The sequence below is a fragment of the Aythya fuligula genome, chromosome 2 (genome assembly GCF_009819795.1).
Source record: "Aythya fuligula isolate bAytFul2 chromosome 2, bAytFul2.pri, whole genome shotgun sequence".
Classification (NCBI taxonomy): domain Eukaryota; kingdom Metazoa; phylum Chordata; class Aves; order Anseriformes; family Anatidae; genus Aythya; species Aythya fuligula.
The window spans coordinates 6033818-6061176 of record NC_045560.1 but is presented as its reverse complement, the minus strand read 5'-3'; the positions used below and the strand labels follow the sequence as shown (position 1 = coordinate 6061176).

The following is a 27359-nucleotide window of genomic DNA, read 5'->3' as shown; positions in this document are numbered from 1 at the left end:
TTCCAACACTGCGAATCAATGAAGAATCTAGAAACAATAATGAACAATAATGAATATGATAAAAAAAAAAAAAAAAAAAGAAGAACACGGGGGCAACCCAGTGGGTTCTAAGTTTGTGTTTAGTCATGAGAAAGTAACCACTGACTTCATAACTGATAGAAAAATTGTGGAAAAAATGTTGTCCCAGAGATGATGTAAGATAATTCTGTTCAGTCACCAAAGGTGTTTCTGTTGAACCATAACACATAGATATATAATAAAAGTAAATTGAACACAAGATTGTTCTTAATGTTTGATTTATTCTGCTTAGTCCAGCTGGACTGAGACAGTATTTGGGTCCACAAATTCAGCTGCATCTGCAATCAGTGAAAGATACAGCAGGAGAAAGAAAAAGACAGATAGAAAAAGAAAGAAAGAAAGAAAGAAAGAAAGAAAGAAAGAAAGAAAGAAAGAAAGAAAGAAAGAAAGAAAGAAAGAAAGAAAGAAAGAAAGAAAGAAAGAAAGAAAGAAAGAAAGAAAGAAAGAAAGAAAGAAAGAAAGAAGGAAAGGGAAGGAAGGAAGGAAGGAAGGAAGGGAGGGAGGGAGGGAGGAAGGAAGGAAGGAAGGAAGGAAGGAAGGAAGGAAGGAAGGAAGGAAGGAAGGAAGGAAGGAAGGAAGGAAGGAAAAGAATAAGCCAATATTTTGACTGGAGTAAAAAATTGGTTGTAAGTAACAGAAAATATTCAGCAAATAGATTCTCTTACCTGGGACTACTGAAATGGTTTTTAAGGCTCTGAGAACCCTGAAAGTCCGAAGGACTGATACACTCCCCAGGCTACTGAATGCTCCCACATACCTGTGAAATTTTTTACAGTGTTCATTCTTAATTCTTAATCCTCTTGAGTTTATCTTTAAGCATTAAGAAACTACTTACCAAGTTTTTATTTGAAGAGTCATACAATAGAAAGCCATTTCTGGATTATTAGAATTGTTTTATAAAGTAACTCTTAATTTGTGCACAGCTGATTTTGTGTCAGCACCTTAAAATATTATGTACCCAAAATATATAAAAAAAAAGTAACACTCAAAATTATTAATTTCAGGCTGAAACAGCCAGAACTGGTTTGATTCTGTCTACCATCTGTAGCAGCATCTAACCAGTATGAAATCTTTCTAATTGCTTCAAACTGAAGCTCAGACCATGAATTTAGAGGGAAAGAGAACAAATTTAATCCACTGTCCTGGTGTCAATACAAATCACCCTATTTTCAAATTTACACTTTCATTCACAGTATGAACTCACATTGGACAGCCCAGCTATTACAAATGCATGTAAAAGGGCATGCAAATTCACACAAAAATGCATGTAAAATGTATGTAAATTCATGTAAAAGGACTGCAGAGTGGTATGAGATGGGATTGAACAGTTAACTATATCTTGCTCTGCACTACTCCATTCCCTTCTTGAGTGACTAATGCATTATTGCTATACAGAGTGATAAAACAAGTACAAGAGTCAACATCCTAGATGGTTTCAGATACACAGCAACAAAAACTTCAAATACAGAGAACATGTTCGAGTAATCCATATTTTATTTGTTCTCACTTACGCCATAACAATCACACTGAAATCCAACCAATTCCAGGGATCTCGAAGGAAAGTGAATTCATTTAGGCAGAATCCTCTTGCCAATATTTTTATCAATGATTCAAAAGTGTAAATGCCAGTGAAAGTAAATCTAAGGAGGGGAGAAAAGTGCCAAAGTAAACAGCAACATTAGGAAGTAATGGAAAAGGGTAAAAGACACAGTAAGACCATTTCCTGTCTAGACCAGTGAACCAAGCCAACACTGCAGAGAAGTGATGGAAAGAATCCTATTGATTTCAGTCTCTCCTGTGACTATTTGACTTGTATGTAGTTTGAAACAGTAGTTGACATGGCTATTAACATGAATGCCTGTGACATGTTTTTTGGCATTCAGCAATTTTTTTCAAACTCTTTTATGTGAGTCCCCAGAATTTGAGAAATACAAAAGTTCTAGCTAATTGCTAAAATAAGCATTAAAACTGATATCTTCCTCTGGTTTCATGTGGGCAAGAAAACTTATGATATTCTGTGTATTATTTACTTTGGGCACACTGCATCCATTTCGTGCAAATGTTTAAAATGCTTGAAAAATACAAGAGTACAGGATTTTCAATTTAAGATGGCAATTATTCTTATTAATGGAAAATTATCAGTAAAAGCTCTTCTGAACTTATTGAGTGCACTTATCATTTCAACAAGATAGTGATCTCCCTACAGAATTCAAAAGGCATTCACTTGGTAGTCAGCAAATGCACTAAGAAATTATATGTATGTAGTGCTTCCCTCTTCATTTGGAAAGAAGTATTCTAAAATTATTATTAAAATGCATTTGAACAGTACTTCTGATGCCAACAGCAGATATAACTCTTATCTAACCTTTAGTGCTCTCAAAAGTAGGGAAGTATCCCAGTGTCTTCTGGAGATATGTATATAAATACTTTATATCTTGCAGATTCTCATTCCTGCTTGCATAAGGCTTTGCCACTCCCAACTGTTTCAGTATCATGAATCATGAAACAGTCAGAAACAATTTTATGACTGATTTTAAACCAAGTATTTTGGAATCTTTTCCTTTCTATTGTGTGTTAGAGCTATCAGAGTTCATATTCTAACATATTAATGCCAAACTGAGAACTTGAAAAAAATAATCAAAAATAAAAATAAAAACAAAACAAAACAAAACAAAACAAAATAAAATAAAATAAAATAACAGGATTATCCAGCTTAAGTGTGACTCCAAAAATATGAATTTGTTGTGCTATAATATTGCAAGGGTTGGCAGTGCTGAAGATAAGAGTTTTATTTTTTAACAGTGTCCCACAAGCCAGGAATTTCTAACAGAATATTTTATTAGAGCAAATAACATTTCAATATTATTAAATATAATTTTAAAATACTCTTGATGTTCTTTATCAGTGTTGGCAACAATAAGAAATGTTCCTGGATAAAAAGCAAATAATTACTAACTTCAGAAAGTGGGATAATGAACTGGAGCGGTAGGACAGACAGAACTTCAGTGGAATGTAATGTACACTCATGATCTCTTGTAACTCCATAATTACTGTAGTTATTGAGTTTAGAGACAAAATATTCCCTCAAAGCAAAAAAATAATGAAGTTATTAAACTCAAAAACTACTGTGTGTGAAGGCTGCATGATAGGCTAAGTAATTAATTAGAGATACAGAGTTAAAATGCATACATACCCACAGATACTTACTCGACATATTTGTTCCACGAAGAAGATGCAGACTCATTCTGAGCCATGAACACACAATTAGTTAAAATAGTGCACATTATAAACCAAGTGAATAATGTAAGTCATGGGAGTGAAGGCAAAGAATATGACATTTATTTAGAAACATATTTACAAATATATTTATTTTTTTTAGTTAATAACACATGTAAGATCTGCTTTTTTTTTTTTTTTTTTTTTTTTTTTGGAGTTTAAAGCACATGTAAGATCTGCATATACATGTAGATTACAATACAATGCTGTTGTTATTTATGTCATCTTAACTGCTGTACAGATCTGCTGCTCTATGCATTGCAGACTTGGTAAAATGATCCCTAACCACTGAGACAGACTGAGAGAAATGATGCATTTTAAATTTAATTTTACAGCAGAGGAATTATTAAACAGAGACTGTCTGACTTGTTCAAGGTCTCAGGGAAAATTGGGATAGAGTTGAGAGTTTAGGCTGATACCATCTAAGCTCCACTCTTCCTTTCAAAAGGAAGGTTGGTATGAGTTCATATGTCTAAAACATATTTCACTGTTCTCTTTCTATTTCTTGTTCTCCTCCTCATGACCTGTGAAATTTGTGGAGTTTTATCTTCAAATAAACAGGGAGATTTTCAATGCTGAAAGCAAGGTTTTGCAGGTAACAAATTGAATGTCTTGATCATCACTGCAGTGTAAATGATAATAAAGTAGTCCTCATAAAACTCCAAAGTATAATTTTTAAAAAATAAACTGAATATTTCACAAAAGTTAAATAACACCCAAGGTCACACACCTGAAGCCCAAAGCTCACTATACTGGGAGACCTGTATTCTGCTGAAGGGACAGTGCAGTCTCCCATGATACTTGTGGGTGTCTCAAAGGATATCAGATGCTTATGTTTATACAGCTCTTGGGGCTGTCCACCTGCCCTTTGGGACCCACTGACTATAAGATATGAATGGGAACTTGGGCATCTAGCTCACATGTTTATATTTGAGTTTAAGTGCCTGTCCCTGGAGCTGAATCTCATGTCTTGTGTCATACCACACTTTTGGACAACCCAGGAGGTAGATGCGCATGGGAAAGACATCTACCCATTATCAATCTTTTCTGTCCTCCCTCAAATTCTCCTGCCTTTAACTGCAGGCATCATCAAATACTGTCACAAACCCATGATCTGGACCACAAGTGTTGAAATGCCAGCATTAGCCAACTTGCTGCCCAGGGAAACCCTCAGAGAGCTATCAGTCCTCCAAGGATGTCTGTGCCCTGCTACGGCCACAACTGCAGACTCATCCCAGTTAACTCAGTGTTGCTGGGAAGATGGTTGGAAACCTAACACGGTAACCTGCAGACTGTGCTGGGCCTGATTCAGCCATGAGTGACAGCTTTTTTTTCCCTGGTCTCATTTCCAAGTACCAAAGTGGAGAACTATACTAGTGAGTCCCATCCCCTAAATGTATGACTTGGGATCTTTATTACCTTTTTATTTCAAAGATATCCTTCTTCCCTACAACAGCATCCCTGAAAATTTTCATTGTTGTATACCAAAGATATTTTTTTTAAATCTGATTTCTAAATGAAACTAAGTTTTTATAATTGTTCTCTGTGTTTTCATATGTGTGCCCATCTCATTGTGATTTGCTTTGGCATGGGGGCTGAATTTAATTATCACAGTATGCATAAACTGAGTATGAGATAAAGGATAGAGGCCTTATTCATTTTCTCATTGAGAAAGGATTCAATATAAGATACTGATTAGACATAAAACGATCAACATCAGAGAACATTCTTAAAACACAAAATAGCTAGAAAATCAGGCTTCAAAACCCTCAGTACTCATGAAACTATTTATTACTAAATAGCACAAGAACATCAAACAGGAGTAATTTCTGAGGTAATCCATAATTAGAAGCTGTCTGGAGTGAACAAAAAGCTATTCATTCAGTGCTGTAAGGTATAACAGCACGGGATTACACAGGTCTTTGTAATAAAAAAAAAAAAAAGAGTGAATGAAGCCAAGAAAAGGATATGAATGTATTAAAATTTTAATTGCTGTTCTTCGGATTGGATGGAAAGGACTGAGGATCCATAAGGCACGTGTAGCAGTAAACCTGAAGATTGTTTTCTGTTTGTTTAACACTATGAAAATCTTAAAAATAAAAATAAAGAAACATGAAGTAAAACTTTCAGGAAGTTGAGCAGAGAACACATTTCTGTATTACATCTAGTTCTATGAATGATGAGCATGACTTTGATATTAAATTTAATCTGCTTGTTTAAATGAGAAGACTCTTCATAATATTGTGCATACCTTTTATCATAAATTGATATCCATTAACTACCAAAATAGAAAAACAAATGTCAGCATGAACTTCCATTTTTAACTTTGATCCTTGTAAAGAGCTTTGCACAAAACAAATTTTGCCTATGACTATTCTCTTTAAGTTGGACCTCTCATAGAATCTCACTATACAGAGGTGGAAGGAAGACTTGCAGCCTTAATATGATTTGCTAATATTGATAGTGATCTTCTGCCTCTAAGACTGTAGAAATTAGCTCAAGGTATTAAGCAATACTCAAGCAATAAACTTAATTTCCAGTGGATTAGATACCATTTCTCTGTTCGTTATTAAAAATCATATTCTTCTATCCTTCCTGATTAGAATATACAACTTGAATAAGTTTTATGTATCCATCAGCAAATGTGTTTGTTTTTTTTTAATTTACGCTTAGATAATCATTTATCATAAATGTAAGGAGAGCACAACCATTGAGACAGAAGAAGACAGTTTCAAACTATAAAAATTAAGAAAATTTGCAAAATAGTTATCATTTCTTGTTGATCTGACGCAAAACTTCATTTTTTTCCTTTATCCATTTTATGTTTGATGTTTCAATTCTGATTTAAATGCTAATGAAGTGTATATCATTTAATTCCTATAATCCAAAATTAAGCTTTTTTTTTTTTTCTTTTAGAAGATTACAGCATGTCATTCAGCTGTGCTAACTTTCTGCATTATTTCAACCTAGAAAGTAATGATAGTTTTTCCAAACAAATATAGCCAAGACTGTTTAAGAGATCATTCACATAAATGCTTCTTAGCAACATAACAAAACAAAGCGAGATCTAAACATTTTGCTTGACTCTAACCTTGCGATCTTTGTAGTATGGGTCAAGATCTTCCAGTGGTTCTCCAATGAGCTCTGGAGGAGGATTTCCATACAGAGCCGGCAACTTCTGGAAAGCTTTTAAGTCAAGTTGAGGACGCGGTTTCTCCTCTGGTTTCTGGTCTATGGCATTTTTTTGACAATCCTTCTTGGCAGCAATTCTCTTTTCAATAGCAGCCAAAGATTCATAAGTGAACTTACGGAAGTTGTTTGTATCAGACAGTATGAACTCAGCCATTTTTCATTCTTTGCTTCCTGTCACTGATTCTGTCCAAACAGAAACAACTGAAAGGGATATCAAAATTGGTAACTCCGGAAGAGATAAGTTATGAAAACTAAACGTTTTGCCCATGCATGTCCAAAATCATAAATTTCTGAGCCATCTTCTAAAAAGAAAAAGAAAAAAAAAAAAAAACGGAAAAAAAAAAGAAAAAAAAAAAAGAAGAAAAAAAAAAGAGAGAGAGAATCAATACATTTTTCAATGAGATGTTTGTTCAGATTTTTTGTTTTGTTTTGTTTTGATTTAATTTAATGTATCTTATAGGACATAGGCAGACCCCTGTAACCTTAAGAAGGTATTTACACCACCTTATTTAAGGTACATGTTAGCACAAATACTCTTGAGCTATTATTTGGACAAACCTAAGGTGCTGGTTTAATCTCAGAACTGGGATAATAAAACCCACTGAACTGCAACACCAACTATGTGGAAGCTGCTTCTGAGAAAGACCAAAATTGAAAATAACTGTGGCAAAGTAAATATTCAGATGGGTAAGCCATCCTCATGGTGCCATGGACATCAGCACAGGAGCAAGCAGTGTACAAGTGTCAGAAGAAAGGCCTGCTGGGTGAAACATCACTGAGGGCAATATACCCTTAGCCTTCTCTGGAAGATCTTTTGTTCTGTAAACCCATTCAGTGCTGGAAGCTGTGTGGTAACAGAGAGGAGAAGGGAGGGGAGGAGAGGGGAGAAGACCCACATCCTTGTGCTAAAAGTTCTGTAAGGATATTTCTTTGATTGATTTTTTTGTTTGTTTGTTTTGTTTTTTCCTTTGATTATGGCCTCTAGGATGACACTATTGATTCAGTACACAGTTATGGAGCAACTGAGCCAGAGTATTCCTACTCACAGACTCTGAAGTGATCCTATCTGTTTCAGGGCTGGATCACTGCTGAGTCTACATGAAAGAATTTCAAATTGGAAGCAGCCAGGTCTTTCCATCCAGAAGTTGCTTCCATCACTTCAACATGGCTTTCAAGGTTGACTACATAACTAGCAGACAGAGCTCATCTTGGAAAGTTCAGACAATGGCCTGCTCTTGTACCCTTCCTTCCTACGCACTGTATGGGCCATCCCAGAAAAACACCAGGTCTGAATCAAGAGGCTTTTTTATATCAGTAATAAGTAATTTTACAACTTCTGTGCTGACTCCCTGTATCTTTCCCTCCACACAACACAATTTCAGTTCTCCACAGATTTCAGTTTTCCTGACGCTGCTAAAATGTAGAGAACCAGTGCTATGAAAACAGCTGGAGGCCAGTGACAAACTAACTAGTGAAAAGTCTTAATTCTTGCAGGCTGCCTGCCTCTCTCATTTAAATAAGCATACAAAATGATAAATATGAATAAATATGAACAGTAAACACTGTTCCCAGCACAGAGTGGCAACATTTCTGGAAGTCAAAAAGGACATTCAGGAAAGAATATTTATTAATTTAAGTTTTTAAAAACCAACCTAAATGTCTGGAATCTGCATAACATTTTAACAAAAATGAGAACTATATGATTCACTCCCAAATTTCCAAGACTGGCCCTAGGCAAAGTGGTGTTTGTTTTGTTGATACTCAGAGTAATTTAGATGCTGTGGTATTAGTTATGAGAGCTCTGAATGATGCATGAAATGACACAATTTCTGTGCAATACACGGAGGGAATACAATAATTGCTTTATTCTGCCTTGTGCCAAATCATCCACACATACCCATCCCTCCAAGCAGCACTTCCATAAAAGACTACCTGATTGCAAAAGTTCACCATTAAAATTCCGGATTTGTTGCAAATTTATTTACAATTTTCTCTCCTTTCTTCCATGAAATCATCTTTCAAATCCCTGAAAATAAATTGATTGTCACACTGTTCTCCCCTAGGACTACAACAAAATCTAGGAAGCCAAGGTGCTGCTGATTAAAGCCCAGGATAGGGGCTAGGAGAAAGCAAGAGGACAGGCAGTGTCTGTAGGGCCTTGACCAGAGCTGGAAATCAGGCAAGGGAGCCCCTTCCTGAGACAGGTGGTTTTATAAATTGCTCCACAGGTGAACAACCATTAAGGAAAGGAAATGAAGTCTTTTGCTTGCTGTTTCACACATCAGCAGTAAAATTTCCACTGATAGCAGCCACAAGCTGTGGAGAAGGCTAAATTACGCTTTTTGTCCAAAGGCAATTATGAGCAACTCAGCCTAGTACTGGATAAAAGCTAATCAATATTAAACATTGAGTGATCCCCCCAAAAGTATTTCAGGTTCAGTCAAGCTTCTTTAAAAATACACCCTAGATCATTTCTGTTGCTTCTTGTCTCAGGGAGGGCAGCATTCAAAGTATTGCTCATGAAACAAGCACCATTTTTTTCTCAAGGCCTGTAACATCTTAAAAATAGTGTAAAGTTTAATATGTCTTTAAAATGAAGTTTTCTTATCCTTTGTCAGACTGAAGACCAGAGCATACTGAATGAAATTGAAAGAGCTGAAGAACAAGAATGAAACCAAATAAATCATTGATGATTTTTTTCTTTCAGCTTTCAAACATATTTTCTATGAAATATTTTTCAAATATCAAAATGTGTAGCTAGATAGCTTTCTGAAGTTAGACTGCTTTCTTCCAAGCATGTTTTCCACTTCAGGAATATTCATTTTGACAGGCTAGGGCACAAGGTTTCCTAGGACATTTTCTTTCCTTTTCTTGCAATTACAATCATTGCAATTCAATGTTCAGTCAATGAATAACAAAGTGTTTTGTTTTTTTTCCCAATTATTAGACTTCCTGGATTCAGGAGCTATTACGGAAAGGTGTGAAAACACATTGGAATATCTTTCTTGGACTGAATAAGGAAAGATTTAACTAACTGCAGGTCAAAGCTTCTGTAGAACTGTTCCACATTTTCCTCAACAACATCAAAAAAAATCTATATGTTATGAGGCAGATGATTTAATCAAACCAAACTGGCATTGGTTTAATAATCTTTAAAACATGTATAAAAATAACTTTTGTTTATTAAAACATGTAATTTTTTATCATATAATTATTCAGGTTGGAAGGGACCTCAGGAGGTCTCCAGTCTAACGTACTCTTCAAAGATGTGTTAGTCATGAGGTCAGGGCTTTATAGAGGCAAATCTCCAAGGACAAAGAATGCTCAAGCTCTTTGAGCAACCTGTTTCAATTCTTGACTGTCTTAATCCATTTAGACTACTTCTTCTTTCAATCTACACACCTTGTCTCTTGCCTTCCCCCATGCACCACTATAATAATAAAAATAATGATCAAAGAAATAAAATATTGTATGGATTTGAAAGGTAAAAGAAAACCAACCAACCAAAGACATCTCTATATGTGGAAAACAAATACTATATCTACTTCAACCCATTTAGTCTACCTATTCATAACAGCCTACAAGAAACTTGCATGTGTCCGAACACCATCCATGTATATCCGCTGAGGCTGCCAAGGGAGACAGCATATTTCCTTGTTAATTTCCAACCTTTACATTATTACACCTTACCTGAAATAAGCTGAGGCACCAACCTCTGAATTGAACCTTCCAGGTTCAAGCCCAATATTTTTTCCCCTCCATAGACAACCTGGCTGAGAGCTCCAGCCTGCTGGGTCTCCAAGTATGGATGACATCTGACTGAAAGGGGATGGCAGGAGCTGATCTAGCCATCATATACCCTCTTTGTCACCATGAAAGCTGAAGGCACAGATCAGCTCATCATAAGGAAACATATAGTTTAAGTCAGATGAACAGCACTGAAAAATGCTCCTGATTCTTTCTGTTACCTATATAATTAGTAGGAGATAAATCCCACTCTTTCAGTCAGGAATGTGCACTTGACAGTTCCCAGCACTGGGGAATGAAAGTAGCAGACAGTATGGAGATCCACAGAACGATTTATAAAGACCTGATGAAGGCTGTTAGCGTCCACCCAGATTGCCCCTTTGGGTGAAATTTGTCCCACCTCACTGCAAACATCTCAGAGCTAGACTGCTACATCTCCACTAGCTCTCTGATTGCCTGCTGAGACACCTAATTTTCACGTTGATTTCAGGATGAAATGAATCACATCTCAGAGTGATGGTTGACTACCTGAGGTGTCTTGTGTAACATGAGGTAAATTCAACTTTTGCATCTGTTAGGCCTGCTCTTCTTGCTGCTTCAACTCATGGGCAACTGCTAAACTTCTAAAGATTAGTAATTATACAGTCATTGGTAGGACTGGGCAAACATCATTAGTCACCAGCAGACTGTGAACACATAAAAATTCCAGGATTGCCTTACATTACATTGTTTCCTTAATGACTACTTACAGGACCAGCCTTCCTAGCAACTGAAGCGTTAAGCCACATTTTCTTTTGCATATTAAGGTCGGACTAATTTTCAGCTACTTTGCTATCATAAATAATTTAAATTTGTGCAGAGATCACTTTTTGTAAGTGCTTGAGCTGTCAATTGACAAATTGTCAAATAGCCAGTTGCAAGCACTGAAGAAGCTAAGAAACTGTGGCAGCCACAGGAAGCTTGAGAGAAAAGAGTTGAAACGCCTTCAACGACCTGATTATGCCCAGCCCCTACCCCAGCAGGGCCACCCAGAGCACGGTGCCCAGGCCCATGGCCAGGCGGCTTTTGGAGCTCTCCAAGGAGGAGACCCCACAGCCTCTGGGCTGCTTGGGGGTCAGGGGAACCTCCTGGGGTCCAGGCTGGGCCCATGGACTCCTGTCCTGGCACTGGGCACCACTGAAAGGAGCCTGGCTCCATCCTCGTTACACCCTCCCTTCAGGTGCTTACAGATGTGGATAAGGCCACCCCAAGCTTCCTCCTCTCCAGGCCAAAAATGAAAGGCTCTGAGCCTCTCCTCATAGCAGAGGTGCTCCAGCCCCTTGATCATCTTGGTGACCCCCCATCGGACTCTTTCCAGTATATACATCACTTTGTGTGGTTTCAGAAGAGAGAACACAAAACAATGGTGCACAAAATTACCCTCAAAATACTGCTAAGTAACTGGAAAATGTACACGGGCAATTTGTGAAGAGATGGGGGTCGGCCTCTTCTCACAAGTAAATAGTAATAGGACTACAGGGAATGGCCGCAAGTTGTGCCAGGGGAGGTTCGGGTTGGAAATGAGGAGACATTTCTTCTCAGAAGGAGCAGTCAGGCATTGGGATGGGTTGCCCAAGGGGGTGGTGGAGTCACTGTCCCTGGGGGTGTTCAAGGAAAGGTTGGGCATAGTGCTGAGGGACATGGCTTAGTGGGCGACATTGGTGGTAGGCAAATGGTTGGACCAGATGATCTTGGAGGGCTTTTCCAACCTTAATGACTCTATATTTTCCTGATATTTGCAGCAACTGGTTATGTTACAACTATATATGCAGCCCAGTCTAAAGTTTATACCTGATATGAGGACCCTTGAATTTGCAATGCCCACTTCTTCACCTTTCATGTTGGTAAATCTTCCATCAGCTGGACCATTGAGCATATTTCACAGGTATTATCTCTTTGAATTTAAGAAATAGCCACATTATCTGTAGCTGTCTATCATTTCACCAAACTATACAGAGCATTTGAAATCATAAATCATGACAAACAGTGCATTGCCAGATTTAGGGCCCTAAAGACCATACTGTCAATGTGTCAGGGTTTACTTTGTTTGGTTTGTTTGCCTAATGTAAGCAATCTTTCAGATTTGGTTAATGTGATTAACAATTCTATAAACTTCTAGCTTGTATTAATGTGACTTTATTACAGCAAAAGAAAGACATAGAAAATCAATGAAATACATAGACAAGATTTTGGATTGGTACCATTAACAAAATTACTAAATGCACTAAAAGTATCATGAATTTGCTATTTTGTAGTTCTGAAGATTGGTTTCATCATGTACATTTTGATATAGAAAGATCTCTTAGCAGCTGTATATATATTTGGAGGACAAAACTTTGGATACAAAATAGGAGAAACTTTTTCCCAAGATCATAGCAAATGTAAAGTATTCTATGAAATAAAAAAATGTTAATGAAACACAGTAAGAAAATATTTAACACTTAGGTTTGCAAGACGATTTCTCAAGTATATAATCTAAACTATAATTTTGATTGCCACAAATTTGGTGATTCCAGAAGTTCTATGAAATTTTCAAACTACATAGTCTTTTATCTGTCAGAGTTTCCTAGCTCGAAACACTTTTCTAAATAAATTGAAATGTATCTAATCAGAATTCAGTTCTGAACATCCTATTTGCACTACGGTATGTCATTTAATAAGCAGTTCCACATTTTTCATTATTAAATTCACTATTTGCCCTTTTTTGCCCTTTTCATTCCACAGAAAGAAATCACAATTTCAAATAAATTTTTTCAATTGATATGTAAAATAGTCTCAGGTTAAGTCAAATAATCACAAAGAAAATCAAAGTGTAGTACTAAAGAATTATCAAAATTTAAAAACCATGACGAGGGAGAAGTACCAGTACTGGTTCTGTTAGGTCTCTATACCAGTTATCTCCAGTTTATCATGCTTATCATCCTAATAAAACATCTTTGTATAAAATACAGATTTTATTCCACTTTAAGTCATTTATGTTGCTGTTGCATCTGTGGTAAGATGAATGCATGCATGTTACTCCCAGCAGACAAAATATATTGCAGCTACTTCAAATGCAGACTTGAAACTTTTAATTTCTTCTGCTTCGCAGAAGCAAAGAGAGCAGTTTCTTACATTTCTGCAAGTTTCAGAAGGTTGTCTTCTCTTCTACTGCCAGTTCCCCAGCAAACAGCCCAGTATGTACTCTCCTACTCTGTTTCATTCTTTACTTCCCCAACAATATTCACTTATTAGTGTATCTGCCCCACAGTTTGTCTTGATAAAAGCATTCACCAAATACAATCCAAAACAGCCCAAAAATAAAAAGAAATTTGATTAAGCCTTCAATTATCAAAAAACATGTAAAATTAGATCCATTTTTATTAAGTCTCAAAAATAAATGTTAGTCTGTAACAGAACAAGATTACCAAGTATTATAAACATATGTAAACGAAAGTACTGTTTTAAAACTTAAGGTTATTGACTTTTTTCTGTCTCTATTTTGAAACAAAAATTATAAGTAAACAATCTGAACTTTGTATATGAAAAGTGTATCTGCCATTCTCATGTGCAGAATTAAGAGAGGTGTATATGCCTGTTCTCTCTTCTTTATGTTATTTTTGACCCTAGTTAACACATTTCAACCAAATAACATGTAACAAACATAGGGAAAACTCCTGTGCACACATATTGTACTGCAATTAATAAACACTCACTTATTCTCACTTTCAATTTCTTGTACATACCACTTACATACCAAAAAAAAAAAAAAAAAGAGTTTCTGCATAAGTTTCTTAATGTTATTTTTTAGGCAAATAAAAGGTCAGTGAATTCTATAGAAGACCCTGGCACAAGCCACCTTTTTCTAAAACAAAATGCAGTAAACCACAGGACTTACATTCTTTTCTATCCTAAGTGAAGGTTCAAGGAGTCACTTCTCTCTGTGAAACATATCTCAGCCCAGTTATCTCCCAAGAAAGTGTTGGAAAAACCTCCACACTGCCTTTATCATCTCCACTTCCCCTTTCAGCAAGCCCTCACCACTCTGGCAGTGCTTTTCCTTCAGGGTGTTATTTGTATGTGGGGGGTGCTGGGGGAGGGAAAGAAGGATGGGTCGGAGGCGTCTATTTAGCCATCAAAGCAACTGATGTGATTATACAAGGTCTCACGGGAAAGGCTGCAACCTTTGTAAGCAAAGCTGGGGAGGCTCCAAGCTGAGCATTTCTTTAAGATATTATTCCATCCCTGGATTTCTGAGTGTCTTTCAGAGGAAAGCAGGTCATCAGGAGTGAACAGAACAAAGTGGATGGGAAACATGGGGACTAATGTGTTTTTCAGCATCACAGTGAGAGCTCTCTGCACTACATTTTTTTTTTTTTTTTATAAAACCATTGGCCTTTGTATTTTATTTGAATAGTTCAGTTTCAGTTCCTCCTTCAGCAGGGATTAGGAAAATGGATAATGCAGAATATGCAAATTATGCAAGAATGTTGTGAGTGAAGCTGAGTAGAAGGCAGGAAAACTGATGATAGTTCATTCTCTTTATCTATGTGTGTATATACATATATGTGTGTGTGTGTATGCACATACATATAAATAAATTGCCAGTGCTTATATATGATTTAGATTAGTAATATATATTATGATATATCCAAGGAGTAGGAGAGGAACACAGAACAGGTCGCTTACTCCTGAAACCTGCAATTCCTCAATAGGTAGCTCCAAGCCACTGCTGTACAAGACAGGAGACTTCATCTTTCTGGCTCTCTGCACTACCAAAATGTGGGACAAGGCTTGCTCTCTGTCCCTTATGCTAAATGGCACAATGCAATTTCTGTCCATCAAACTAAATTTTCTCATCCTCCAAAAACAGGGAGGGAATCTGGAATCTTCCTCTCCAAGGAGGAACCCAGGAAATTTTAGTTGGTCCTGCCTGTCCTGCAGAAGAATTGGTATTTCTGTTAAAGAGAACTCATTTCTCCATACAGTTTTGCTTAGGGACAGAGAGTGTGATCTTGGTTTAAAAAAAAAAAAAGAGGCATCAATAATGTGATAAGGTTGGTATATTAATTTTAGATTATACTTCTTTCTTTTTCAGGATATCTAATATTTCATGTATTTAAAATGGGATAAATCAAAAGAAGGAAAGCAAACTGGCCCATGTGTGGAAAACAAGATGGTGCCTCTACCTCTGAGTGTGCTTTTACAATGTGAGCATTGTCTTGACTCAGAAGATCCAGGTGCCAGATCCTTCCCTGTATTAAATACAGCAGGATCAGTAAAACATTTTTTTGCCCCATCTGTGTTTTGGCCTTGGCAGCTTTGGTTGAGGTGGAAAAAAAAACTCTCCAAGAATAGTCTTGCAGTATAGTGAGAAAAATGCTATTTTATTTTCTATTAAGTGTAAGTTTTTTGCTGATCTTCTATCTTTAGAGAGACCTTCTTTCCAATTATGTGGGAATGGAAGAAATGGGAGGGAAAAGTCATGGTCAGAAACACGAGGTCTCTGACCTTGATATGTTGGTGGAACATTGCCATCTTTTGGTAAAAGTCTTTGTTTGGCTCTAAATGTAGTAAGGGTGTTGTTGTAGGAACTGTTTTGGATGCTTTGGGCAGTGCACTGCATAGAAGGTTTAATTTCATAGGAAGAAGCACTTATGTAATGATCAGGGAGACTCTCCACAAATAAAGATAGGAATTCTCATGGCAGATTGACACAAGTAAAAAATTTATTAACCCATCTGGCTACACAATTGTCACCACTGTCACACTTCAAAGTAAGAGAGCACGTTCAGATCAGTCAGATGAATCTCAGACTTCATGAAATTCAGTTCATATTCTCTCTTGTTCCCTTCAATGTATTTGTTTGGCATTGATCTTTTATAGCTTTATAATCATCTGACGTTAATTTTATGAAGTATGAGATGTTTGAGTCTTGGCTTAGGTAGTTGTGAAGACGGGTGAAGCTCGTTTCCTTTGTATAACCATCATTAAACATACAGTAATTTAATCTACAATAAAGCTGAACAGTCAATTTAAAGTGAGATTGAAATTTCTCTTCCATTTTACCCCCCATGCAACAACTTTGGAGTAAGGAAAGGTTACTTAGAAATAGTACAAAATAATTTCATTTCTTCATTTTCCTTGATGTAACAACCAACTTCTTTCTGTATGTTTCCTGATGATCCTGTAATTGGCATGTGTGTACATACTTATCTGTTATGATAAATTATGCTATTTTATAGCAATTTAGGAAATAATGAATGGAAGGTAGATTGTGAAAAATTATATATCAGGTGCAGCAATCAGTCACTATCTATCCAATTTTTACACAGCTTTCATTGCTATAGTAACAGGGACACAATAATAAATACAATGGCAGCTTTAATTGGGAGAAAGCAGATGACTTGCACAACTGTAAACATTTTTGCATATGTTTCTGGAATTTCACAACATCACCAGGTTTAGCAAGAATTAATTTCTGGTTTTTTTTTTTTTTTTTCTGAGAAGTGAGATGTGATTTGGAAATGTTAACTAATTTCTTTTCACATTTCATTATCATCTTCTTTTAAGGACATGGCATCAGTTTTCATTTTGTTACTGATCATAGTTTATCATTTGATAAAGATGCATCTATCAGACCTGTTTCAAAAACACAATGTGGGAGAAAGGAGATGAAACCCAAGTAGAATGTGTTAATAACTACAATTATTAATAAGCAAAATAGACCAAATCCTTCAACTGGGACAAGAAAATGTCCATGTTATACTTTTCTTCACTGTTCCTAGCAATATTGTATGTTAATTGTTTTGGACAGATTTCAGATATTCAATGTGGAATTATACAGCCATTAATCAAGAGAAAACTTACCTACTTTGAACTGCATACCTATAACTAAAATAATAAATAACTGTTCTTAGATTGCAAGTATTGTGATTTCTAATTCCAAGTAAGAAAAAAAAAATCAATTTTGCAACTTCCGTGGATTCACTATTTCAGTACAATCATTTCAGCTATTTTAGAATTGTTTAACTGCTATGGTTTTACAGATAAATTAAGGACCAAATCACCTATCTTCTGTTTTCTTCTCCTATAAAGAAACCACCATGATGAGATTTGTGTTATAAAATACCCATTTGGGGGAAAGTGTTGTTGATTTCATTCTCTCAATATAATTATGGTATGGAAAGTAGTGTCCAAACTGCATAAATGCTTATCAGTATTGCTTATCAGAACCAGCTATGTTCATCTGTGCAATGTTCCTGTGACTTCACACAACTAAAACCTTTTCAGCATTTTTTTATAACATGTCCAATGGAGACTGAGGGCTTCTGGTCAAGAGGGGAAACCCTCATAAATTGTTCTTTATTGGCTGAGTATTAACATCTGTGGGATTCGTAGCCCAGTCTGAAACCAAGGAAATGATGCTGCAGAGAGCTTTTAGTGATTTATGATGGCTTTTTACTGCACAAAGATTAGAATAGCTTTTATAATATATTACATTGCTGCTTTATTTTAAAAGAATAGCTGAAGCCATTTTCTGATCCACATAATAGTGAAGTCTAAATGGTATAAAGTAGTTAATTGGCATCTTTGTCAAAATAAAGACCTAGTATAAAGGAATCTCATTTCCTTTTATCAGAGAATGAAATTAAAAAAAAAAAAAATATCATGGTGATGTAAAATTCAGACTCTTTTGAATGGATAATTGGTATTACAGAGTAACAGGAAATTGCTTTCTTTGTAAGTATGTATTAAAATCATTCTGTTACATACAGTAATCTTCAGCTTTCTAAATGGTCCAATGCACATTTCAATCAGGAAAATTTGTTTATCATCTACTGAAATGGAAAACTGTGGATTGCTCTTTTCTCTCTCCTCAGTGGTCTATCAAAATAGTACTAAGAGAATTACGGTAGTGAAGTAAATCAAGTTAGAAAATGAATATTCCTAATACTATTTCATCAAGCAGCATTAAGTATATCTAGATTTTCCTAGATGTATCAGACACTGGATATTTACTCTTTAAGAAACTTCTTATATTTCTATTTTTTATGGTAAAGCAAAACACACCAAAAATATATATATATATATATATCGGGTGTAAATCAGAAGCAACTGAGGTCAAGATATTATGCTGTGAAATGTAGGTCCAGTCTGGTAAGAATTATCTACAGCCTTCAGGAGCAGACAATTTTAAAGCCCTGAACACTGAGAACAAGTGGATAAGCTAATTAATACATAATAAGATGATTGACTAAAGCGTCTGTTTGGCAGAGTATGGTGATTTAGAGACTGTATTATTCATCAGATTGGAATAGCTGAAAAAAATGACTATCAAACACTGTTTGGAAAATGAGGTCCTCTTCTGTGACCCTTCACAGCTGTGCAAAATAGTTGTAACAGAAGATCTAAACTGAGAAATCCCCAGCAGCTCCTTATGCCAGCTCTGCACTTTCAGCTACGTTCATTCTTTCCAAATCCACAGAGGAGCTTTCTGCTGCCTACTGTCTTCAAAGTTTTCTGCTGGAATTTAAACTTTTTCATTTATAATCTTGGTAACTTAATTCTGCATCTATCACCATGTTTCTGTGACGTCTTTCTTCAGTATCTCTGCCTCCTATTTTGCTTTTTTTTTTTTTTTTTTGGCCAGACGATGACCTTGTTGAGCTCTCATAGTCAGTGGTAGAAAAGAACTGATCATACTTTTTTTTTTTTCCTTTTTACCCAATTTTTGTACATTTTCATTTGACTTTATACTTCTAATGGAACAGGAAAGCGTGAGAAGAGGCAAACTTTGTAGCCAATGCATCAATTCACTACTGCAAAGCTTCCTAACTTTGTGTCTATAGACTGCTGAAGAGATCTAATTTAATGGAGGGATTTTTCTGAGCGGGCTTGTTATTTTCCAATTAAACACTAAGGAGAAAAAAAAAATCTGTCTCTCTTCACTGTTGCTGCCACTTGAGTCAGGTATTTGCATAGCTCTACCAATCATACCAAAAATAAGTTATTAACCTACAAGAAGATGTGAGATTATGTCACACAATGAAGCTTTGTGTATAACTTCAGCTTTAGCATTTATTTTGTCAGCATGTCTATTTATCTTCTGCTGTACACCATTGCTCTTAGCTCCATACGGTATGGTTGAACACCAGACCAGAAGTGTGCACTTACAGGAGCTAAAAGCTGTCCTTTTCATTTTGTGGTTGGGTTATTTTCATATTTAGATTTGTTTCCCAGCCTCCTGTACTATATGGCTGTACAGCCAAAGCAGTAGTTCAGCTGAGGGGACAGTCCAAGGTATGAAAATGCAGAATCACGGAGTGGTTTGGGTTGGCAGGGCCCTCAAAGCCCACCAAGTGCCACCCCCTGCCATGGGCAGGGCCCCCTCCCACCAGCCCAGGCTGCCCCCAGCCCCATCCAGCCTGGCCTTGGGCACTGCCAGGGATGGGGCAGCCACAGCTCCTCTGGGCAGCCTTGGACAGGGTCTCACCAACCTCTGAGCGAAGGATTTCTTCCTAATATCTAATCTAAAACTACCATTCCCCCTTGTCCTACCACTATACCCGCTGACCAAGAGTCCCTCCCCAGCTCTCCTGCAGCCCCCTTTAGGCCCTGGCAGGCCGCTGTGAAGTCTCCCCGAAGCCTTCTCCTCTCCAGGCTGAACAACCCCAACTCCCTCAGCCTGGCTCCACAGCAGAGCTGCTCCAGCCTCTGAGCATCCTTGTGGCCCTCCTCTGAACCCTCTTTTCACTTGTTATGTCAACCATCCATGAAACAGGTCTCTTCCTCTCCCTGACTGCTGAATCTGCTGCTCCAAGGGCTAAATCTTTATTCTCAAAGCCCAGCTTTTCCTTTGGAGGACAAGCCTGCTGGTTTTACTTGAGCATGCTCATTCCAAGTGAGAGGTCTGAGACCTCTGGCTGAGGGCCCATAGACCTGTTCTTTGATCACCATTAGATCTGGGAACAGCAGTGGAAACGATCTGGGGAAGGAAGAGCAGCTTTGTACCCGAAGAACCACGTTAATCATAGGATAACTACATGGGCATTTACAAATTGAGAAATTCTTGTGTTCTTTGAGCCAAAAAGTAATTTCATTTTATGATATTAAAAAAAAAAATAATTACCTTTTAAAATATATGTAAATGCTTTATTTCATTAAATTATTTTTTAAAGTTACACTCATTGGAAATTAAGATCTCTTAAATATCACGTATCAAGAACTTTCTTCAAAGAATAACAGGAAATGACTAATACTAATATACAGTGAGACCATTTGGTCATTTACACAAAGGAATCTTCCTCCAGCCCTTTAATGGACTAATGCATGCTGAATTGTAATGGGGCTAATTTGCTCAACACCTACTTAAGGAAAAGACTCTGGGGTGCCTCCTTTTTCCCCTCTCTTGGGTCTGACAAAGCAATATATTGCCTACATGAAAGCATCTGTGACACTTTGATAGATACAGTGAGCTGCAGCCAATGCATAATTGGGCTCTGCTAAGAGAAATGACTGAAATTGCCTTTCAGAAAACATGCTTTAAAGGTCTATCAAATTCAACAAACAGAATAGAAAATATCTAGGTTTGTTTCAACGTTCATCTCACCCTCATCTTTTAAAGCTAAAACAAGATGTTTGAATTTGTGGAAACAGGAACATTCGAGTGGAAGGTCAAAAGGACCCTTCCTGCTATAGAAATGTGTTATGTTCTAAGCACCTGCTCTTTGTCAGCCACAGCTGCTTTTGTGTCAAAATCACATAAAGGCCAGAGGTAGTAATAATCTGAAATAACATTAATGTCTCACCTGTTAGTCATCCTAATATTTCTGGTGACATGTGAGCTTCATTATCCTCTTAAAGGGAAAATTCAGGCAATCTGTTTACTAGAATTGGTGCTTGCTGTAACGTTAACAATTCACAAGCATATTTGCACATGTAAATGCATTTTTTTTCCTGAGGTAAATGAAATGTCTTGTAACCACAGTTTTTTGCTATTTTATAGGCACTTTTCTGCTTATTTACTTACAATAATACAAACATTTTATAGATACCAGACAAGATTTTTGGATGGTGATTTAATTCTCATATTTTAATGATAAAATTTTTATCACGCAGTTGCTTGCAAAACATCTAAAGAAGGTGAAAAGGACAGAAGGGCTTGTATTTATCTACAAGTGTTATACAGCATCTCATTCAGTTACTGAAACTGGACTGTTTCTCTCTTTTTTTTCTTTTTTTTTTCTTTTTTTTTTTTTTTCTTTTTTTTTGATACGAGGAGTTGACTTTTGACACAGGGGATCTTTTCCTTTGCAAACAGAATCATCAAGTCATAATACTAGAACTGGTCCATTGGATAAGGATTACTTTTTAAGGAAGAAAAATCTGACATTGTTCACACATACAAAAAAAGACAGCAACCACTGCTTTGTTTACAAGGAAAGCACTCGTTTGTGAGCTGTTTGGCCCCTATGCCTCTTTGGCATAAAAATCCAGCAAAACAAAAAGGATAGCATTACTAGCTGGGGTTGATTTCATCCCCAAATCTTCAAACTAACGGCTTTACAGGAATGTTCAAGCAGTGTGCTTGGAACAGTGGGCAGTAGTAGGAGAGTATTTATTATTTGGGGTACAAATACCATGTATCATTCAAATGCTAAGTGTTTGGGAAGGGCAGATCTTCTAAGATTTCTGGGAATCCATTTCTCTTCTGAGAGTTTGAGCCCAGTCAAAGACTTTTTTTTACTGTAGTAAAGGACTAGGGAATTCAACAATTCAACTTTGCATTTTATAGTATTAGTAATGGCACAAGGCCAGCAGCATTATAAAGCCAGTACATATCTTTGTTCTTCAACACCATAGAAAGCTGGAATAAGAGAAATGCCTTACAAGAAAGATGGAGTGACATTTGATTATGTAGAAGCACAGAATCACAGAACGGTTTGGGTTGGCAGGGATCTCAAAGTCCATGCAGTCCCAACCCTCTGCCATGGGCAGGGCCCCCTCCCACCAGCCAGGCTGCCCCCATCCCCATCCAGCCTGGCCTTGGGCACTTCTAGGAAAGAGGAAGGAACACTTCCACGTAGAGGAGCAGGTTTACTGAATCAGCTTCAGAAAACCAACATGTCTTGTGAGGAAATGGCTTGTGAGTCCACAGACATTTATAGTACCTCTCTGCTTAAGTCTATGAAATGTGGGCACTGTTTAAGCAGTGACCACAAAGCTGGATTTGACCTGTGGCATTTCCCAGTACGAAGTGACGCACTGGACAGTGTTCTTTCTTGAGACGTGAGTGAGACAGTGATGAGACACTTGGAAATGACAGTTTGTGCCAGTCAAGCCCATTGTTCTGTTCTTTACTACATCTAGATGTAGTATTCAAATCTACTAATCACCATCACAAAACCAGGAAATGCAGAGTTAGATCTCACTTTACTTCTTATATATTATTCATGACATGCTATAAAACATTATGAAGTTAATTTATTTGCACTGCAATTAAAATACCTGCTTCTGTATACATAGACAAACATACAAAATTTATAACCTTAAATGAAGATGTTTGTTGTAATTGTCTCTGTAACCATTAAGGTAAGCAAATAGGTTCTAAAATATATTTTTTTTCTTTCATAATTGACCTATCTTTAACAAACAGAAAAGCCGTGTTCTAGATGTTTGCTTGTTTATATTCTTGACTTTGGATAATTGTAGAAAGAAAAACAGCCATGCCAGGGTGCCAGAATCCTTTCAGATATTCCATGTGTGTAGGGCATGGTGTTTAATACCAAATTTATTTATTTGAAGATATTTGATGCTATACACGATTTTTGACTTAGCAGAGTGATACAAAATATAATGAAATGACATTTCAAATGTAAGTTACATGTAGAAAAATATTGCAATTGTAACACACAGTTCAATCACAGTACCAAGGTGATGCCCATTACCACTCTATAATATTATCACTGTGATGATGCTAGGCACAGGGAAGGAATAAATGTGCTGAAATCAGCTCAAGACCATCACTTTCCTTCAAATTCTTTTGCTAGTTCTTACATTTTTATACCATGTTGGGCTGAGACACATATACCTTTGTGTTGAGATAAAGTCAGCTTTCTTTGCAACAGCTGTGATCAATGACACACTACATTATTCCCCAGTCTTTGTGGGCCCATTGCCTTTACCCATCTCCTTTGAGCCTTCTTCCATTATAGGGATTTCTTAGTTAGTCACACGGGAAGAAAATACCTTTGCCCTGAACTGAATATGGAGTAAATGTAGAAAATGGAGTGGGTGATATCAACTTAAGAATCAACAAGATTCTTTCTTGGAAGCCAAGTATATACATCTGTGTCACCATGAACATGATGAAACAATATGACATAAAGAAAAAAAAATAACAGAGTTTTCATTAAAAAATAATAATAATAATTTGAGATGATTACAGCTGAAGAAGAACATCAGTTTAAGCATTTAAACACAAGCCAGTCTCAGGCTGAAACTCCAGGCTGTAAACTGATCAAAACAAAGAGTGCAAACATACTTATAGAAAGAGTGTTCTCAAATAAGTACCAACGTGTGCAGCAGAATTAACAAAACCTAGCTTTCCCAATGTCTTTGTAGCTTGTTGGCGGGTTCCCAGGTGTATAAGAAAGTGCAGATTCCACTGTTTTTACCCGTGTTTGTACAATAATGTTCTCTTTTTCCTATACGTTTTTTTTGGGTGCTTGCCACCTGGATGATTGGCTGTTAAGGGATAAAGCCGCTACTTAGGCGACAGTAGGAGACCTTAACTTTTACCCATTATATTTGGTTCTCACAACCATAGTCTTTTAGTTACATAGACAAAACAATTTATAAAAGGAAGCTGAGAATGTGATCAGTAAGATGGACGTAATGGACATAGGCACAAGTTTTATATTGAACGGGATGTCATTGAGCCTGAGAAATGAGCAATGGGCCCTACAAACATATAAGGAGGAACAGAATGCCATTTTATGAAGATGCTGTAGTGGGGTCCTGATGCTGCTATTTGGACTGAAATTTACTGATGTTCCACTGAAAAGAGGGAGAAATTTTCTCTGGATGTTGTCCAGAAGTGGGGGAAAGCAGCAGCTGGAAGTGCTTGGGGCAGTTTTTGTGTACAGACATTGAGGAATCTGTCCTCCTACACAGATCCTTGGTTCCAACAGTTGCAAGCTTCAGTAGCAGCAACAGCAAGAGAGATATCAAATGAAGAATAAAGGGATGACTTTCTATTATATTTGCCTAAGTATGTCTGTGTTATTACAGTAACTGATTCTTCCAGCCATAGCCACATTAAAAAATAAAATAAAATAAAATAAAATAAAATAAAATAAAATAAAATAAAATAAAATAAAATAAAATAAAATAAAATAAAATAAAATAAAATAAAATAAAATAAAATAAAATAAAATAAATAGCATAGTGGTATGAATTTTTTACTCATAAACTCTTCAGAGAATGCTAAGACTGGTAGTATAGTAGGGCCACTACTAAAATTCTATCTCTGGTTTACTCTCTTAATTTCAAGAAAGATGTGACCAAAAGAAAGCTAGGATAAAAGCTGATTTTTCTTGTGAGTACTTTAATAGATCTCTGGGGACAAATTCTACACAATGTTTGGACAGGAGAGTAGGGCACCTGTTGTGGTTAGTCTAACTTATTCTCTATGAATCTTCTAACCTTTGAATTCTCCTACTTAACGCCAATCCCCCTGGATCCTGAAGAGAAGAGGAAACTGCATTGCCCTCAATTTGCCCAAAACACTTGTAGTTCTGCATTAAAGTAATGACTATTATCAAAATCAGCTTGGCACACCTTGCCTTAGCTCCATGGAACCACAAAGCAGACAACTGCAACAGATTTGCCCAAACAGCTATATTTTCCTGAGGGGTTGCCAAAACATCTCTATTGTTCTTTCAAAAGTCCCTGCAGATCAATAAAACCACTTACTAAGTTGATGGCTTCACATATTTTCTTTGGAATTGGCAGAGCAAAGAGCCTAAACTTTTGCCACCACGTTCACCTCTGAAACCGCTCAATAGATGGGATTACTGAAGAAACTCTCAGAAAGAAATCTGTTGTAGGAGTTTCAGAAAACTCTTATTATTTTGGATCCCAGAGGGGGAAGAACAAGAAATCTCCTGTTAATCTCCTTGCTGTCTTTAATTTGTCACCCTACCATAAAGAGAATCTAGAACTGCATACCGCAAACCACACTGATTCTTATTGACTCAGATCCCTGTATGATATAAACGATATAAATGGTTGTTGAATCAGGAGGATAAGTCTTGTGTCCGTAACATTAGTTTGAAAAGCATGTGTCTACTGTCATGGAGTCATAGAGCAATTCATTCAATCAACCAAAGGAAGATGCATCTGAAAAGATAGATAAAACTTTGAAGTTAGATCAGGTTGCTCAGAGACCTCTCTGGTCAATTTCTGATTTTCTCCAAGGAAAATCCTACAACACTTTGTGGTGGTTTTACCACAAAGTGATCTGTTCCAATGGTTATCCACCCACAATGTGGATTTTTTTTTCCAACGTCTAACCAGATCTTTCTTTGTTGTAACTTGTGCCTCTTGACTGTGTACCCCTGAAAGACTCTTACTTCTCTATAAATACCCATTGGGTAGCTGAAGTCAGAACTAAGACCTATCATTTCACCTCTTCTTAAGACTAAACAAACCAATCTTTCAGCTTTTCTTCAAAAGCCACATACTTCACCGTCTTGGTGGTCCTCCACTGGACTTACTCCAATATGTCTCTTAGGTTGACAAACCCTCTGAAAGTACTTCAGCTGCATTAATTTGTACTAGACGTGGAATTTGATTTCTAATAATTTATGACTAGTTCTTGGTAGCAGAGCAATGGAAAGGTGTGTTTCAATTTGTCAAACTGGAGATAAACTGAGGGAGTACATGCCTGTCTAAAGAAAAACTTCAGATATTGTATTGCTAGCTTGAGAATCAGGAAGGAATTTTCCTTCTGTTCAAAGTAACAGATAACAAATAAAACTAACCCCTGGAGGATCCACTGGTGCAGGAGGACAGATACGTTCAGGATGCAGTAGATGACAATGATCAAGATCTGTCAGTCATGCAAAAAACAGAACACAGTCAGCAAACAAGCCCCTACCAAAAATCGTGGCTGACTTCAGAGCCCAGGGGAAAATAAATAAATAAATAAATAAAATAAAATAAAATAAAATATTATCCAAGTTACTTACAATTAATTTAATGCTTCCATGATGAAGTGTACAAATTTGTCATCTGTTTCACTTGACTGGCCATATTTTAAAGTGTAGTAAATGCTGCCATCTAATGGTAACTCGTTGAACAAAAGCTGACAGCTCGTTGCAGCTCACACCAAACAGAATAGTTTTGCCTCAAAAGCATCACTATGCACCGCCTGCACCGCCTTCACAAAAGCAATCTGTGCTGGACAGGAGCTGGCTCCAAGCACACCGACCAAGTCCCTCTGCATCATACTGCCCAGTGCTCTTGATGCTGAGTACAAATTCATGAGTCGTCTCTGACAATTTCTTTTCTGAATGTAAACTCTTCTGAAAGTCATAAAGGTAGTTCAAACCATACCTGTATCTAAACCCACTAACTCTTAGATTTGACATGCCTTTATCTGTCCTACAGATAGCTTAGATTTGACTATCTGTCATATTTTAATAGTGTTTAGTACAGGAAATGACAGCAAAAATTGAGTAATTACCTTATTGTTCCTGCTATAGCTGTCCTAAGACTCCTAAATCTCTTCTGATTCCCTATAACAAGTAAAACATTTGCAGTTATCTTGTCCTAATATGTAGCTATTTTTGGAAAGTTATATTACTGTAGTTCTACCCATTAAAACAGATTGTGTGTTGTAATAAACTAAAACTGAAGGGTAAGATACCTTTTACAAAACAGACAGAATTACATAATTGCATATGCATATGAACTTTTTATTAAATAACCTAAAGTAGTTCTACTTCATTACTAGTTCTGAGACAACTAGATCAGTTCAC

At 36.7% G+C, this 27359-nt stretch overlaps 1 protein-coding gene across 4 annotated transcripts in view; it reads right to left on the bottom strand.

Annotated features, from left to right (window-relative positions):
- LOC116485766 (sodium channel protein type 5 subunit alpha-like) overlaps positions 1-14383 on the bottom strand; it is a 43337-nt gene extending 28954 nt beyond the window's left edge. For 3 of the 4 annotated variants that reach the window (XM_032181379.1, XM_032181381.1, XM_032181382.1), the window contains exons 1-6: positions 14210-14383; positions 6446-6747; positions 5325-5443; positions 3286-3381; positions 1590-1718; positions 744-835 (exon numbers count right to left, since the gene is read on the bottom strand). In XM_032181379.1, coding sequence (XP_032037270.1) covers positions 744-835; positions 1590-1718; positions 3286-3381; positions 5325-5443; positions 6446-6700 — 691 coding nt within the window. In that variant the 5' untranslated portion in view covers positions 6701-6747; positions 14210-14383. The remainder of the gene's footprint in view (positions 1-743; positions 836-1589; positions 1719-3285; positions 3382-5324; positions 5444-6445; positions 6748-14209) is intronic. The other variant, XM_032181380.1, reaches the window with a different exon arrangement.
- Positions 14384-27359: the final 12976 nt, after the last annotated feature.